This window comes from Amphiura filiformis, chromosome 15 (assembly GCF_039555335.1).
Source record: "Amphiura filiformis chromosome 15, Afil_fr2py, whole genome shotgun sequence".
NCBI classification, from domain to species: Eukaryota; Metazoa; Echinodermata; class Ophiuroidea; order Amphilepidida; family Amphiuridae; genus Amphiura; species Amphiura filiformis.
In genome coordinates, this window is record NC_092642.1 from 16,188,366 (window position 1) to 16,201,684 (window position 13,319).

General features: G+C 36.4%; 1 protein-coding gene across 1 annotated transcript; it reads right to left on the reverse strand.

Moving 5' to 3' along the window:
• Positions 1–12: 12 nt before the first annotated feature.
• LOC140171306 (uncharacterized) lies at positions 13–11,261 on the reverse strand. Its single transcript, XM_072194541.1, has 7 exons — positions 10,964–11,261; positions 8,273–8,324; positions 7,569–7,673; positions 7,019–7,177; positions 5,799–5,855; positions 4,560–4,692; positions 13–3,651 (listed from the first exon to the last, which is right to left on the reverse strand). The coding sequence occupies exons 1-7, from the start codon at positions 11,080–11,082 to the stop codon at positions 2,741–2,743; spliced, it is 1,536 nt and encodes a 511-aa protein (XP_072050642.1). The 5' UTR covers positions 11,083–11,261; the 3' UTR covers positions 13–2,740.
• Between the last annotated feature and the right edge of the window lie 2,058 nt (positions 11,262–13,319).

The following is a 13,319-nucleotide window of genomic DNA, read 5'->3' on the forward strand; positions in this document are numbered from 1 at the left end:
ACGTATTGTCTATGGAGCAGTGTAATACACATAATCATGCATAACTCGCAAACGCAAAATCAGAATCAACTGAAATTTTGGGAATATGCTTTTTTCGTGGATATGTACTGAAAAATGTCATAAAAAGAGGATGCTAGGATCACGAAATACTCCTTTAATTACCATATAAACAAACATAATGTTATCACAATGAAAACACCAGTTCTGAAGTTTTGTGATGTTTACTTATGTATTTTCTTGTTTTTTGCTCCACATGTTTGCTATTTAATCCAATTTGTCACTTTTGGGCCCATGGACCAGATCGGGTCACATATACTTTAGTTATCAATTCAATGAACTGGTATTATTGTATTTTTCATGAGCAATGTAAAGCAAAATTGCAGTAATTATCAGTTAAGCTATGCATGAAAAAATATAACTTATGACATCTAAAATCTCTTAAATTGATCTCAACAGAAAGTGTACTCAAGTATTTATTCAGTAAGAATGTATCTCTTCCTTTTCTTTTGTTCATAATAAAAGTCACCATAAATCATGAAAGACCAATAATTTGAAGATTGTTGCTTCTCATATGTTTCTTAATGTATGATGATATTGCCATAATGGCTCTCATTGCTCATATTAGATTTGATCAAGCAAAATCAATCGGAAGTTGGAAATATTGATTTTGAGATATAGCCAAACAAAGGAAGTATTTCCTTTTGGTTTGGAAACTAAAACTGCTCATATCTTTTTAACTGGTTGTCCAAATTCAATGGGGGTTTTCTGCAAAATGTAGCTTTTCAAATGCTGTTTACATTCCTATAAGAAACTGAAAATTGAATATGTCCGACTTCAGACTAATTTTGCTTGATCACACCACATATAGAGAAAGGAGTAGATTAGATTAGGGAATGGAATATTTCAAATATGACCTCACCTGATCGAATCAGACCAACGTCAGCAATAATATGTGGTTTTATGTTTCACTCTGTTAAAATGTCCAACCATTCCATACAATAAATAATGTGCCTATAGGGAAGGTAAACCTCATTTGAAAAACTGAAAGCAACTGCAAGTTTAGTATATGTGCACATCCATAAAAAGGATGCACTTGTCTGCTGCTACATGTGTCTCTTTTTACATAATAGCTAAGAAATAACTTAAAGATGATTTGAAGTGATCTTCACTTGAGATGAGTCTAGTATTTATTCTTAGCTATTATGTTAAAAGCCACAAATGTTACCAAAATGTATATCCGACGAGTGCATCCTTTTTGATATGGATGTACACTTATAATAGAATTTGAATGTTAGATCATTGGTATCTAAAATCAGCATTTTGTTTTACTTGCTATCTTAAACAAGAAGTTTGAAGATAACAAAAGCACCATAAAATATTATCAGAATCAATATAAATACACAGCACTGAACTATGCTTGACAATGTATGCTATATGACTTTGAACCTTGATCTTTTGGGAGAACATGCTACTGGTTATGACAATCGCCTTTGCTGCATAGGGTTCTGGGTTCAATTCCCAGTGGTTGCAATTTGCTCAGATATTGACTTGGGGGGGGGGGTAAAGTCAGAATTGGCAATATCTGTATGCTAAATTCAGACTTTCACTCTCTCTATTGTGTATTTAGCACTGGAATCACGAGAGTACCTAAGTTCCAGAAGTTACCGAGAGTGTACATGACTCAGGTTTGGGGTCAAGAATCCACAAAGTCCCTGATCCCTAACATGGGCTGTTAAGTCTCCCGATGAAAGTTGTGACCAAAAAGTTCCAAGTATACGTCTATAATTTGAGTGGAGATCAAGGTCCATATGCACAAAACAAGTTAGACCAGGTCTAACATTAGACCTGGTCTAGCCATGGTGATTAGTCTTACAGAGAAGGAAGTTTTTGGTATTTACCTTATTCTATATTATAGAATATTGATATATTGCAGTTTTGCTAGGAGTAAAGAAGGAAAAGAAAAGAGTAAAAGGATCCTCCCAAATTCTAATCTCCATGGTTAGATGAGGTCTAATGTTAGACCTGGTCTAACTTGTTTGTGCATATGGACCCAAAGGTTTAAAATATAAAATATGACTACCTACACAGATGAACTTTCATTCTATGCTTGGTTTGACACCACAAGCTCGATAATGACATACTTTTCTGTGTATGCACTGCAAACATGCCAATGAACAACCTGTATGCATGTGCGTACGCTCTGCGTTATTAACTTTAGGTCTACACTTGCATGATTCGATACTGCGACCAGCAAAATACATACCTATTTACCTATGTCACTACCAAAGTTTAGTAATACATATTAAGGGTTCAGAACCAAAAAGCCTTAACTCACAATGTACTGCTCTCACAAAATGAGCATAAAGATTGAAATCCTTATTATATACGGTACCCTTTAAAATCATACCAAACATACTAGGATGGCTCCTTGCTTTGGTCTTCAAAAATCAATATATCCTCCGGAATTTCTTTTGTTTTTATTGAATTTTGTCATGTTAAATGGACTGTGTCTTCTATACTGTCGTGGCGATTATAAGCTCATTTTGTAGGATCAGGTTGTTAGGTGCTGAGGCTTTCTGGCTCTCAACCCTCGATATATTATGTTATCTTCACATGCAAATCCTTCAATTAAATATGACATGCTAGACAACACAAGAGGGTACACTGTCCTTCTATTTTACACATAACAATGAGGTGCTACATGATAAATACAGAAGGATTTGGGTCTTAAGTTTCAACATTAAATATTACTGTCATAAGATGGGAGACCAACAATTTCATTCATCAACGTGTCAACATCATCACTTTCATCAAGAGGAAAATCCGAGTGGCAAGAAGCGGCATGAATATCTATACCTGAATCTTTACCATTCTTTGTTCTTGATATTGCACTTGAATCGGAGAACGCTGAATCTGTTCTCTGTGGAGAATACCTTGAAGAATCAGCAACAGCTGCTTGAAGTCTTCGTCTTTGTCTGCTTGACCCTGTCGAAGACTTTTTGCTTTTTACATCTGCTGAAGACGTCCTGCTTCTTGGATCTCCATTATTTTCAGATATCACTGAGTCATAACTGACAGCAGAGGAGTTCCTAGAACTCTTTTTACTACCACTACCACCTCGTAAAGAAAGTCTCTGATTTGGTTTGCTACTTGAAATGTCATTCATCTCCTGATCATCAATCACTCCTCTTTGGCTACCAGCTGAAGACTTCCTTCCATAATCTCTGCTGGACAGTCTATCAAGTACGTCATCATCATCATCTGGACTTTTGGGTGACCACTTTAAATCATTCACAGGTTGGTCAGTCATGCTTGGATCATCACCTGAGTAACCCCAATAACTTTTCTGATTTTGAGTTCTGCCAGATTTTGCAGATGAGTTTCTTGACTTTCCACTTGCTGGACGGCTAGTACGTCCACTCGGTGTTTTCAATTCCTTCAAAGCTGCTTCCGTCTCATCTAATTGTTTTTGCAAATCTGAAATAGTCTCTTCTTGAGCTGATACTTGGTTGGATAATTCTACGATGAGTTTAGTTCTTCCATCCTCCCATTGTTCTAATTTATCATCTTCTTCCTGTTGTACTTTTACGTTTGGAATCCCTGCACTTCCTTGACGGCTTCTGGTGGCTGAACTAGCTCTGTCTAATCGGGCTGCCAGGAAGGGAAAAAAGAGAGAAAAAAAGTAAGAAATGAATAAGTGATGTGAAAATATTGATTTTAATGGCTTGCACAGAAAAAGATGTCAAAATGTGTATAGCAGCTGCACATAGAGCATAAAGGTTTATCAGCAACTTGAACTGTTCATCTACATATGTGATCAAAAAGAAAAGTCTTCTCATTAATGCTATAGACTTTTAAGACTGTTAAAACAGGTGTTCTAGCCAACAAATTTTACATTTGAATGCATAATTATGTCAAAATCAATTCAATTTAACTTAATTTTCCTAAGCTCCACAGTGTCAGGGGAAATTTTGGAATATAGGTAACTGGACTTATTGGGAAAACAAAAATGGGGTGAAATTGAATACAAAAGTCATTGAGAAATTTAGTGCTACTAAAATAAGTTTGGTCCTAGGATGTAAACACAATAAAATGTTTGTCCAAGTTACCTGAACATATAATAACATTGATATGAGGCAGATCATGTCTCCCTGGCTATCTAGAAAGTTAAAAGTTGCAACACAAATGCATTCTTTTTAAAAAAACTTAAATTGGAAGCAGCACATCACAAGCAAGTCCTGGACATTATCGTGACCTCCCTATTTTTGAACATTATGAACAGATTGCTCAGCTGCTTTTTCCCGATTATGTTCAATCAAAAAATGCAGGAAACTCTTTTAATGTTGCATTTTAATTTTTGTTATTACTTTCTAATATACAATCATCAATAGCAGAATGTTGGGGAATGTATGAATGGAGTTCATTGATAGAATTGAGGACAAGATAATTGTTTATGCCCTAAACTCTAATTATTAATGAACCCATAAATAGTGTATAATGTACAATGAATAATCTGTAATAATCTTTGTGTTCTTACATATCCATGAACAAGCACTTACCTATAAGTTTTGTGCTTTCTTCTTCTAACTTCTTGATTTCATCTTTGAGACTGTACACTTTCAGAGCTGACTCTTGTCTGACCTCAGCTGTTTCCATCTGTGCAGCTTTTAATCGCTTTTTGAACTTGGAGCGCTGTAAACAAACAAGAATCCTTGTTACTGAATGGTCTTGGTAAATCCACCTCTCCACACACTATAAATACCAGAGAAGTCACATTGAACAAAGCAATCTGATGTGGTCTTTCACAGAAAGATAAAGGGTCTAATGGTCTGTCATGAAAATTATAACCAAATACCTCTAAAAATGAGTTAATTTGATTAACAAATTAGAAAACATGTATACAAATCAGTTGATTAACCCTCAACCTCATGAACACAGTGGCACCGCGGTACAGGCCCTACCTCGCAATCGGAGGGCTGCGAGTTCGAGCCCCGGCGGTGCCATCGTGTTGTACACTTGAGCAAGGCGCTTTACCTCAATTGCCTCTCTCTACCCAGGGGTGAAATGGGTTGCTGTTAGGAATATTGTCCATTGAGCACCTCCTAAAGGTATAAGCATGCCTTGGGCATTGTATGGCAGCTGACATATTCTAACGACAGCAGAATAAATGTAAAGCACTTTGATACATGTGAAAGGTGCTATATAAATGTCAACATTTATTTTTTTTAACACTACCTAACCTTGACAAGAGAGCACCTCCCTTTAGCAGGGCAGCAGTTGGCAACATTAACAGATGGTAGCAAATGTAAATAAATGAAGGAAATTTGAGACAGTTTCTGTTTCTTCTTCTTGCATCGCAAGTTGCCAGTTGAAATCCATACTGCCATAGTACTTTCAGCTCTTTTGTGCACTATCTGGACAGACATGTGTATTATACCTACAGAATCCCGATTACTAAAAGACGGGATTTGTGAACACGCCACGCTAGAGAACATCTCATAGCTGCGCTTAGGGAATGGTAAATTTGTGTTGACTACACCGAGCAACCCGAAACAAATAATATTCAAAATGGAGCATTTTCTTGTTAATTATGCAGGCATGTTGTGATTAAAATGGTAGATCATGGGGGTACGTATCTCCTGAAATAGGAGATATGGGATTTACTTGGTTATCAGTTGCTTGATTTTGCAGTAGAAACTATTGAAAAAGTTGGGCCAGTAAATGTATTGCTTTACAATCGTACTGTAGGGCCAGTAGAAAACACAGGCCTAAATCAGACCCCGAGTAGTACCACCTACCATTTTCTTTATATCGGCTTCCAAAGCTTTCACCTGTTCTTCCAATTTCATAATAGTCTGTGGAAAAATGAAATGTCACAAGATTATAATTATTTACCTAAGCTTAGATGTTATCAAACAAGCTTACAAGCAACAAGGGTGTACTACAGAATGGTCATTGTACGATGATTTTTAAAAGATGAGTCGCTTGACATGAGCCATATTGGTCTGGTTTTAATCATTTAACTAAAAAACGGCAGTGTACTTTTTAATATTAACACATTGATCTTATAGGAAATGCGTTATGGAAGCCAATAATCGCATTTATATTTCCATAGGGTTTGCGATTCTCAACCCTCCTGAGAAAATCATGCACATGGGAAGGAAATAACACCCCTTATATCAAATCAAGCCTTGGGATCTCATCAATGGAACCCATACCATTCATATTTGATGTCAGCTTAATTTGTCTCACTCTTTACATGCAAACATCGCAAGATAATGCTCCCCTCCGACCCACCTTAAGAAACTATAATTTCATTACAATCATTAATGCCAAGCTGTGTCAAATGAGATGATGTATGTGTACATCCATATCAAAAGGATGCACTTGTCGGCTGCTACATGTATCTCTTTTTACATCATAACTAGGAAAAAATACCAGGCTCATCTGAAGTAGAGGTCACTTCAAATCATCTCCAAGTCACATTGTTTAGGAATTTGCTCTGTATTCCTAAACCATGTTGCAGCCGACAAGTGCATCCTTTTGATATGGATCATTATTTACTGCTCAATCCAATTGCATTGGGTTATTCCAGTTAAAATCTATACACCCTATGGAAGACATTACCTTAATCTCACACACATGGGATGTAGATTTTATTGTGAGTCACTCATTCAGGTAACCATGTTAAAAAATCACACTCCCTATGTGGAATATTAAGATCATGTCTTCTATAGGGGGTGTATGGATTTCAACTGGAATAGCCCAACACCTTTATTCATTCTCATACCGTAAACGTTCGCCTAATGGCGCTATGGGCTCCCTTGACATAAGTGGAATTTTAGGCACAACCTAAAAGTGCCCTCCAGTAAAATTCACACCAGCAAATAAGAGCACGGAACCTTGATTCTTGCTGGGATTTTAGAAGAGGGAGCTCTCTATTTGCACATGAAATTTACCAAAAGGCAAAGGTGCCTAGGTGTGCCGTTAGGCAAATGTTTACGGTATTCTACCCTACCTGTTCCTTTGATTCCAGCTGCTGGTCAAGATGAGCAATCTCATCATACTCCCCTCCCTGATTGGATTGGCCATCATTAGTCTGTAATGCCTCCAATTGCTGCTCTAGGTCACTCACACGGTCTGTCAACTCAAAATTCTTGCCTTCTACCTCTGCTAACTGAAATATACATATAGTGGATCAGTCAGATTCATTGTGCTTGTAGGATAACAGAATAATTTTGAATTAAACATCTTAGGCAGTATGGAAGTGCTCTAAGTATGTTTTAAACAGATCAAAGTACACTTAACATATGCCTTTTGTTTGTTTTCAAAATATATCAATTTATATATTTTTATTAATATTAGTTAAAACTTTTTTGACCCCCTTTTATAAGGTGTCAAACTTTTCCCCCCCCATCTTTTGAAGACCTAAACTTTTTTGACCCCCTTCCATTTCGCCCAGCCCCCCTGCACCAAATATTCCCTAAGATGCCCAACATACCAGCCCTCATGCATTTATTTCTCTTTCAATAAGTAAAATACCATTTTAAATATTTTATATAAAATACCTGAGCTTCTAGAAGTATAGCTTTCTCATGTGTTTCCACCTGCTTGCATTCCTTTAATCGTAATAACTCCTTGTATTCATCTACTTGTATTTCCAGAAGATCTGCCTGTAATTAACAACCAAATAATAAGAATGCAAACTCTACCCACCATATTGAATTGTTACTCAGCGGTCAACACAGTGTTCACATATCCCTGGTATCACTGGTTTTCTTTAAAGTTTGTTTGACTTATATAAGGTGGAAATTATTCAGCTTTTGTTACTGCGCACGCCAATAAAGTCCCAACTCATGCTCGTGTAAATTCACATAAGCATGCACCAATCACGCGTTACGCGACGCACAATCAGCGTAAGCATTGCGACCAACTGCGTGCATGCCATTCTATATCAATACATGGTGTTATGGGTCTATTTTTTCCGCCTTATATAAACCGAACAAACTTTAGCAAAGACCAAAATTGAGCAATTGGTTTCATAAAAGCTGTTATGTTGCATGACTATATGATGCCAACATCTAAAAAGCAAATTGAAAGTAAATGACAGTGATACTGTGAGTTTATATCACTATTATCAGGTCACCTTCCTTTAATTTAAGGTGAATACTTGTATGGTATAATTCACAGATGACATGAATGAATCACAGGAGAAAAGTAATCACATGAAGATACACTGAACAGCCTTACATGTGATATTCATATCACTTACTTTGCATTTGCTTGAGTTGAGTGTTTCCACTATGCATCCATCTGAACTGGACCTGAGAATGAATGGCAAGAGTCAATGAAAAATTGTTATTAATATTACTACATGTACACAAGGTTTTGAATTAAATCAAATACTGGAACTTACATTTTTTGCAACTTGCTACGTTGCGTCTGAAACCATCAGACTTCATCAGGCAACTGACCCGCTGTCTCCGTTGCGCCTGTTTCAGACGCAACATAGCAAGTTGCAAAAATGTAAGTTCCAGTGTTTGATTTAATTCAAAACCTGTCCTTGTGATTTTAATGACTGGATGACTGAGAATATTCACTATTACTACATGTACCTATTAGCTAATGCTGAGCGTTTTGCATGTACAGTATTAAACATGTGTTTTGCAAAAAAGAAAAAGTTGTGGACGTAAATTTTAATACAGATCATGCAATCAGACTTGTAAAAATCAAATTGCAAATTCCATTATGACTTGTTAACCCAACCCCATTAAAAATAACTCAACTCCCAAAAGAAAATTTCATTACTTTGATAAAGAATCACTCATTTTGATGAATTGAAAATTGAAATCATTCAACTGAATTGATTATTTAGTCCTGAATGATTTGTCTCCAATTGCAATCGGCAAAAGATTGAATTTCAATCAAAATTGAATTTCAATCTTTTTGATTGAATAACGGTATTCCGCGTATTAATAATTATATTCAAAAACCTGAAAATTTAAGAGAGTACCGTAACCATTTGTTGGAGGAAAATGAGAGAGGAGAAATGTTTTTGTTCCCCTTTCATTGAGAAATCTATAGATCTACTATCCACAATGACACTAGATAGTTAATGTTATTGTTATGATATTTAGGTGATGATCACTGACGATTCACCACATCAGGGTCAGAAATTCGCAACCATGTGCGAGAATCCTTTTAGATTCTTCTGGTGGAATTTTACAGGAATCCATGGATTCTCGCCTTATAATTTTGCATGATAAACTGAAATATTTAGGAGAATCCATTTTATTTTTGCAATTTTTTTACGAGAATCTTTGCGAGAATGGATTCTCACTGAATTTCTGACCCTGCACATCACCATTCAGGATGTGAGCCCGAAGTAAAACCCTCGTAAATAAAGGATGATCATTATTCATTTATTGACCGACAACCAAACAAGTCGAGTTACTGTTAATGTGCCGAGCGAGCGGGGAACGATATCTCTATTATAATCTTCAATTCTTCACCAATTTCCAAACACAAAGACTGCAAAGATAGGACTCCTTTTCTTGCGTTCGAAAGGCGATCTTATTGGTGAAATACCAATCGCCCGTCGCTCACCAACGCCAGAGTATTAGGATGTGAGGAAAAAAATAATTATTTAGAGGCTCTGGCTGTGTGAAGTTTGCCTTCACGTATCGCTCATTCTACAAAATCCGGTGCCAATAGCCCTTTTTCCATTCTTTGGTCCACAAATACTTGGTCGAGCATTTAGGGCATCAAATATGTTGTTTTTCTGGTAGAACTAAACGAGATCTACACGGACATATATAGTTGTCCATACTTTAAATGCTTTCTTCAGCCTGATTAACCCTTGCAAAGGCTCGAAAATCGCTAAAATTATGCTTTCCACTGCTCAAGTGTCAAATCTGATCCTTAATATTTTCTTTGAATAAATGCGATATCTTTACATATTTGTTGTTTTTTAATTAGATAAGGCGCCATCATATTGCATATCAACATTATTTTTTAGTGATTAAAACGTCTTTGTGTAATTCTAAAATTAATTGCACTTTCCACGAAAACGCTGTGAGCTACGTTACCACTTTTTAACACACGTTATTGGAAAGACGTAAAACAGAGGTATTAACGTAGTTTACGGTTTTTGAAAGGAAACACTCATAGGTTTTTAAAAATAACAGTAAAAATCGTGATGCTGTAGCATTTTTGGCATAGAAATGTTGTAAACATTGAAATTTCGACCGACCGTCCATGTTAGATTGGTGAGCTACGTTACCAGAATTCCATAGTATGCACTTGTATAACAAGTACTTCCTAATAATATGTGATAGGTACCAGTGATCGAACCCCATTTATATTAGAATTAACCGACATAACATTCTAACGCTCGCAAATCACATCAAAAACATTAAAAACCCATGAACTACGTTACTGTGAGCTATGTTACGCACTCATTTATGCATAGACTTCAAAACTTCTATGAAATGGTGAAATCGGTGTTACATTTCACTCAAGTGATCTTTCGTTTGCTTTTTATGACCTTGGATTAAGTAAAACCAGCCCATTTTGTAGCCGGTAACGTAGCTCACATTACATTGAGTTTTAGTGTTAAAAAACATCATGAAGTCCTGAAATGAAAGAAAAATATACAAGTGGTGTTGACAATCTTTTACATCTGAAAGTAGTGATACATTTGCTCTTAAAAAACACAAAAAGCAGGTCTTTTTGAACAACTTTATTTTTTTCAATTTTTACAGTGGATTGGCACCGGATTTTGTAGAATGAGCGGTATACACATGTATAGACTTCTCAGATTTTGAGTGCGGGTACAAAAAATGGGGTGCAATCATCATGATCATACAATGTCAATAATAATATTAATGTCACATTTCAGTCGGCAAAAATAGCCCACGCCGTTACATGGTCATACCAATAATTACTTTTCTCCTGTTCTCACCTTGGCGTTTTACATGATTCTGCTGTCACTGCTGTCACTGGCACTGCCTTCGAAACAACAACACCGTTCTGAATAGAAATGTTTTTCACATTCGTTCTAGTGCTCGCTCCGTGACCCATTGATTACTGGCTCAAACAGAAGTCTTATCGTTCAGAAACATTGTGTTTACTTTTATATTGAATGTCTAATTTCCTAACAACTCAACTAATCTGTTTTAACTGTTAGAGCATGTATTTTTCACCTATATTATTAGCTCTAAAGTTCCCATGTAACATAATCAAACGCATGAATGTGTGAATCAATGTTTACCTGTGTTGCTAAGGTTGGGCGATATCGTGAAACGAGGTCGGTACCGTACTCAGTAGGCCCATGGTAGGATAGACAGACCTATCGAGTCTTACTCCATCATAGCAAATAGTCCCATGTAATGGTGATCCCAGCGAAACGGTAAAAAAAGAAGAAAAAAATCATTGCTTAGAAGTGAAGGATAAGTTCAAATTGTCATTTGGTATTTTTGAAATAAAAAAAATTGGCACAAAAACGAAGAAAACAGCAGTGTTGACTATGCCTTTTCAAACACAGGCCTAGGCCTATACCTAGCACCTATGCCGTTTGTCTTAACCCATTCACCCGGCCCATTCAGTGATCCCAACAAAAGTGTAAACAAATTAAATTGTTTATAAATTGTTTAAAAGTGAAGGATAAGTCATTCAAATTGTCATTTGGTAGCTTTTGGTATTTTTGAAATGCAAAATTTGGCAAAAAATGAAGAAAACAACAGTATTCACGAAATGATGATTCAAACACAGTGTAGGCCTACTAGGCCTAAGTTATACAATGCCTTATTTTGTCTTAAAGTCCCATTCAGTGATCCCAGCAAAAGCAGCAAAAGTGTAAAAAAAAATGTTTATGCTTAAAAGTGAAGGATAAGTAATTCAAATTGTTATTTGGTATTTTTGAAATGCAAAATTTGGTAAAAAACGTTTTAAATGCATGCACGGCTTTCGGCTGATATGATATGTGCTCATTCAGTAGCTTTTTTAAATATCAAAATTTCGGCTGAATACCGGTATAGGCCTACATGGTATATGGGTTCAATTATCTTTCCACAACGGCTGAAAATATGTTAGCACATCTAGTCTACATCTATCATGACAATGACAAATGAAAATCTGAATTTTGATGATTTTTACGATCGTTGAGCACTTGAATCACGGTGCCTTTAATGAATAGGCCTATTTGAAAATCCCTAAATCCTACCCTTTGGTTAGTTCTAACTGGCAATAAAAGTAAAACTGAGAGCATGATTTTTGGCAGTGCGAGCTGAACTTAAAAATGCGCATAAAACGTTGAGAGACGGACCGTTTGAACCTACGGAATTGGGGGTGGGGGCATAACATGGTCTTTGGGTGAGAGCCCCCCCCAAAGAAGCATTGAACACTGTTGAAGTGAAGTTCTTATACAGTGGCGTGCGCAAGGGGGGGGGGGAATATGCCCCCTCCCCCACTTTTGTTGGTCATTCGGGGATTCGGGAAAAACATCAAAAACGTCCAAATTTGTCTCACTCGGGGGAACTGAACAACCTGCCCCCCCACTTTCAATGTGCTGCACGCCACTGAATTAAGTTCTAAACATGCTAAAACAACTGAACCCATTTACTAAATGGGTTTGTTATGAATAAGAAACAAAATCAGTGATAAGTTCACTTGAAATAGGCTTTGCATGGGTGATAGTACTTCCATAATGTAACAATTGTGTCGCTTTTCACTTTATGTCCCGGATTTATGTATAGGCCTACCTATTTGCAGAGTTGGGTGGGGATTTTTCTTTTATACTCACGTTGAGGCGATTTTTGTTTTTCATTATTATTTCAATTTTAGTCTCACTAGTGGGCGATTTTTTTTCGTCTTACTAGTGGGCGAAGTTTTTTTAGTTTTTTTTTTTTTTCAAAAAATTTCCATGCTACCTGAAAGTAATGGTGCGCCGCTGTTGCGCCGCTGTTGCGCCGCTGTCGCGCCCCGAACCCTATAAAATCCTGGACCTAATAAAATTTGTCACCCAAAATAGCTCAATCTGACATCGCCGATATCGCCCATGACGGGATTGATTGATTGATAACATCAACTACAACGAGCGAGTTCAAAACTGCATGCAAAACTCCGTACAAAAATGTAATTTGCGGAAATCGAATGAATGATGCTGTAAACTTCCTTGTCGTTATTAAATAGCTGGATCAAAAATCCAAAGATTTTACATAAATATTTCAATATATATCACAACAATAGAACAAGGTAAAGTTTTTATATTTATTTTAACTATTAAATAAGGTTTGAGAGAAAATGTATAGCATAATATG

Bases quoted from the DNA above. Each gene is read 5' to 3' on its own strand.
- LOC140171306 (XM_072194541.1), bottom strand. From the start codon at position 11,082: ATGGGTCACGGAGCGAGCACTAGAACGAATGTGAAAAACATTTCTATT. The intron at 5,856-7,018 runs GTAGGGTAGAAT...ATTTTTCCACAG, and splicing joins AGCTGGAATCAAAGGAACAG to ACTATTATGAAATTGGAAGA. The intron at 4,693-5,798 runs GTAGGTGGTACT...GTTTGTTTACAG, and splicing joins AAGCCGATATAAAGAAAATG to CGCTCCAAGTTCAAAAAGCG.